Source organism: Temnothorax longispinosus, chromosome 6 (genome assembly GCF_030848805.1).
Source record: "Temnothorax longispinosus isolate EJ_2023e chromosome 6, Tlon_JGU_v1, whole genome shotgun sequence".
NCBI lineage: Eukaryota > Metazoa > Arthropoda > Insecta > Hymenoptera > Formicidae > Temnothorax > Temnothorax longispinosus.
The window spans coordinates 10,609,726-10,611,188 of NC_092363.1; the positions used below are offsets into that span (position 1 = coordinate 10,609,726).

At 49.1% G+C, this 1,463-nt stretch overlaps 1 protein-coding gene across 1 annotated transcript; it reads left to right on the plus strand.

The window, feature by feature from the left end:
- The first annotated feature begins 231 nt into the window (after nucleotides 1-231).
- Nucleotides 232-960, plus strand: LOC139814918 (uncharacterized). The gene has a single exon (XM_071781440.1). It carries the CDS (start codon nucleotides 232-234, stop codon nucleotides 958-960), a length of 729 nt encoding a protein of 242 aa, XP_071637541.1.
- The last annotated feature ends 503 nt before the right edge of the window (nucleotides 961-1,463 follow it).

Genomic DNA, 1,463 nt, shown 5'->3' on the forward strand with positions numbered 1-1,463 from the left:
GTACGCGTCAGTGTGTGCGTGAGCGTGAGTGTACGCGCGACACATGAGATGCTAGTGTTGAACGACTCGGAGCACGCGACAGATAACAATAATATCTTTACGGCTGCGTCGATCGACGATATCGTCAAGTCGACATTCGGCGGCTTTAAACAAGCGACGAAAAAGAAGCTCAACGCGTCGAACGTTAAGTTTTTACAATCTCTGGGATTCGCGGTGCGAAACATCTGAACGATGACTGAAATTCTCAACATTGGAGGCGAGCCGGTCTTTGACGATCGCATCGTCAAAATCGAGACTCACACGTACAACCCGTACGCCAACACAACGTTTGACTATAGCGACGAGATACGAATACCCATACAACAGCAGGATCTGTATACGTTGCCGTGCGAAAGTTTTCTCTACGTCAAAGGAACATTGGCGGTGACCAGAGCAGCCGGTCAAGCCGATAACGTGGTATTGGGTACTAATTGCGTCGCGTTCATGTTCGACGAGATTCGATACGAGCTCGACGGTATGGAGACTGATCGCTGCAGAAACGTAGGAATAACCAGCACGCTCAAGAACTACGTTACGGTATCGTCCGACAGAAGCGTGATCCTGCGAAACGCGGGCTGGGAACCACATAATAACCCGAACGGATATTTCAATTTCTGCGTACCGCTCAACTTGTTACTGGGATTTTGCGAGGATTACAAACGCGTGGTGATCAACGCTCGTCACGAATTGATCTTGATACAAGCACGCAACGACAACAATTCCCTGGTGGGAAGTCTTGCGTTGGAGCCTACTATCAAAATACTCAAGATACAATGGCGAATGCCTCACGTGGTATTGAACGAGATCAACAAGCTGTCGATGCTGCGCACCTTGGAAGACGGACGATATCTAAGTATGGGTTTCCGTTCGTGGGATCTGTACGAGTATCCCCTGTTGCAGAACACGACCAAGCACTCGTGAGCCATTAAGACCGCGACCCAGCTCGAGAAACCGCAATACGTCGTCTTCGCTCTGCAGACGGGTCGAAAGAACGTCATGTCCGCCGACACAAGCCGATTCGACGACTGCAACTTGACCAACGTAAAACTTTATCTAAACTCGGAAGTTTATCCGTACGACGACCTGAATTTGGACTTTGGTAAACACAGATAGGCGATTCTGTACGATATGTACGCACGTTTCTGCAAGGGATACTACGGATACGAATATCTCGAACCGAGTCTCACCGTTTCGACTTTTCTACGTAACGGTCCGTGATCATCGATTGCTCTCGCCAAAACGAATCCGTCAAAAACGCCACCGTGGATGTTAGACTAGAATTCGACTGCATGGAGAACGTACCGCCAAATACCTCCGCGTACTGTCTCATCATACACGACCGCGTGATTGAGTACAACCCGTTGACGAACGTGGTGCGCAAAATAGTCTGAATGTTCGCGGCAACGTCGACGTAAATATTTTCT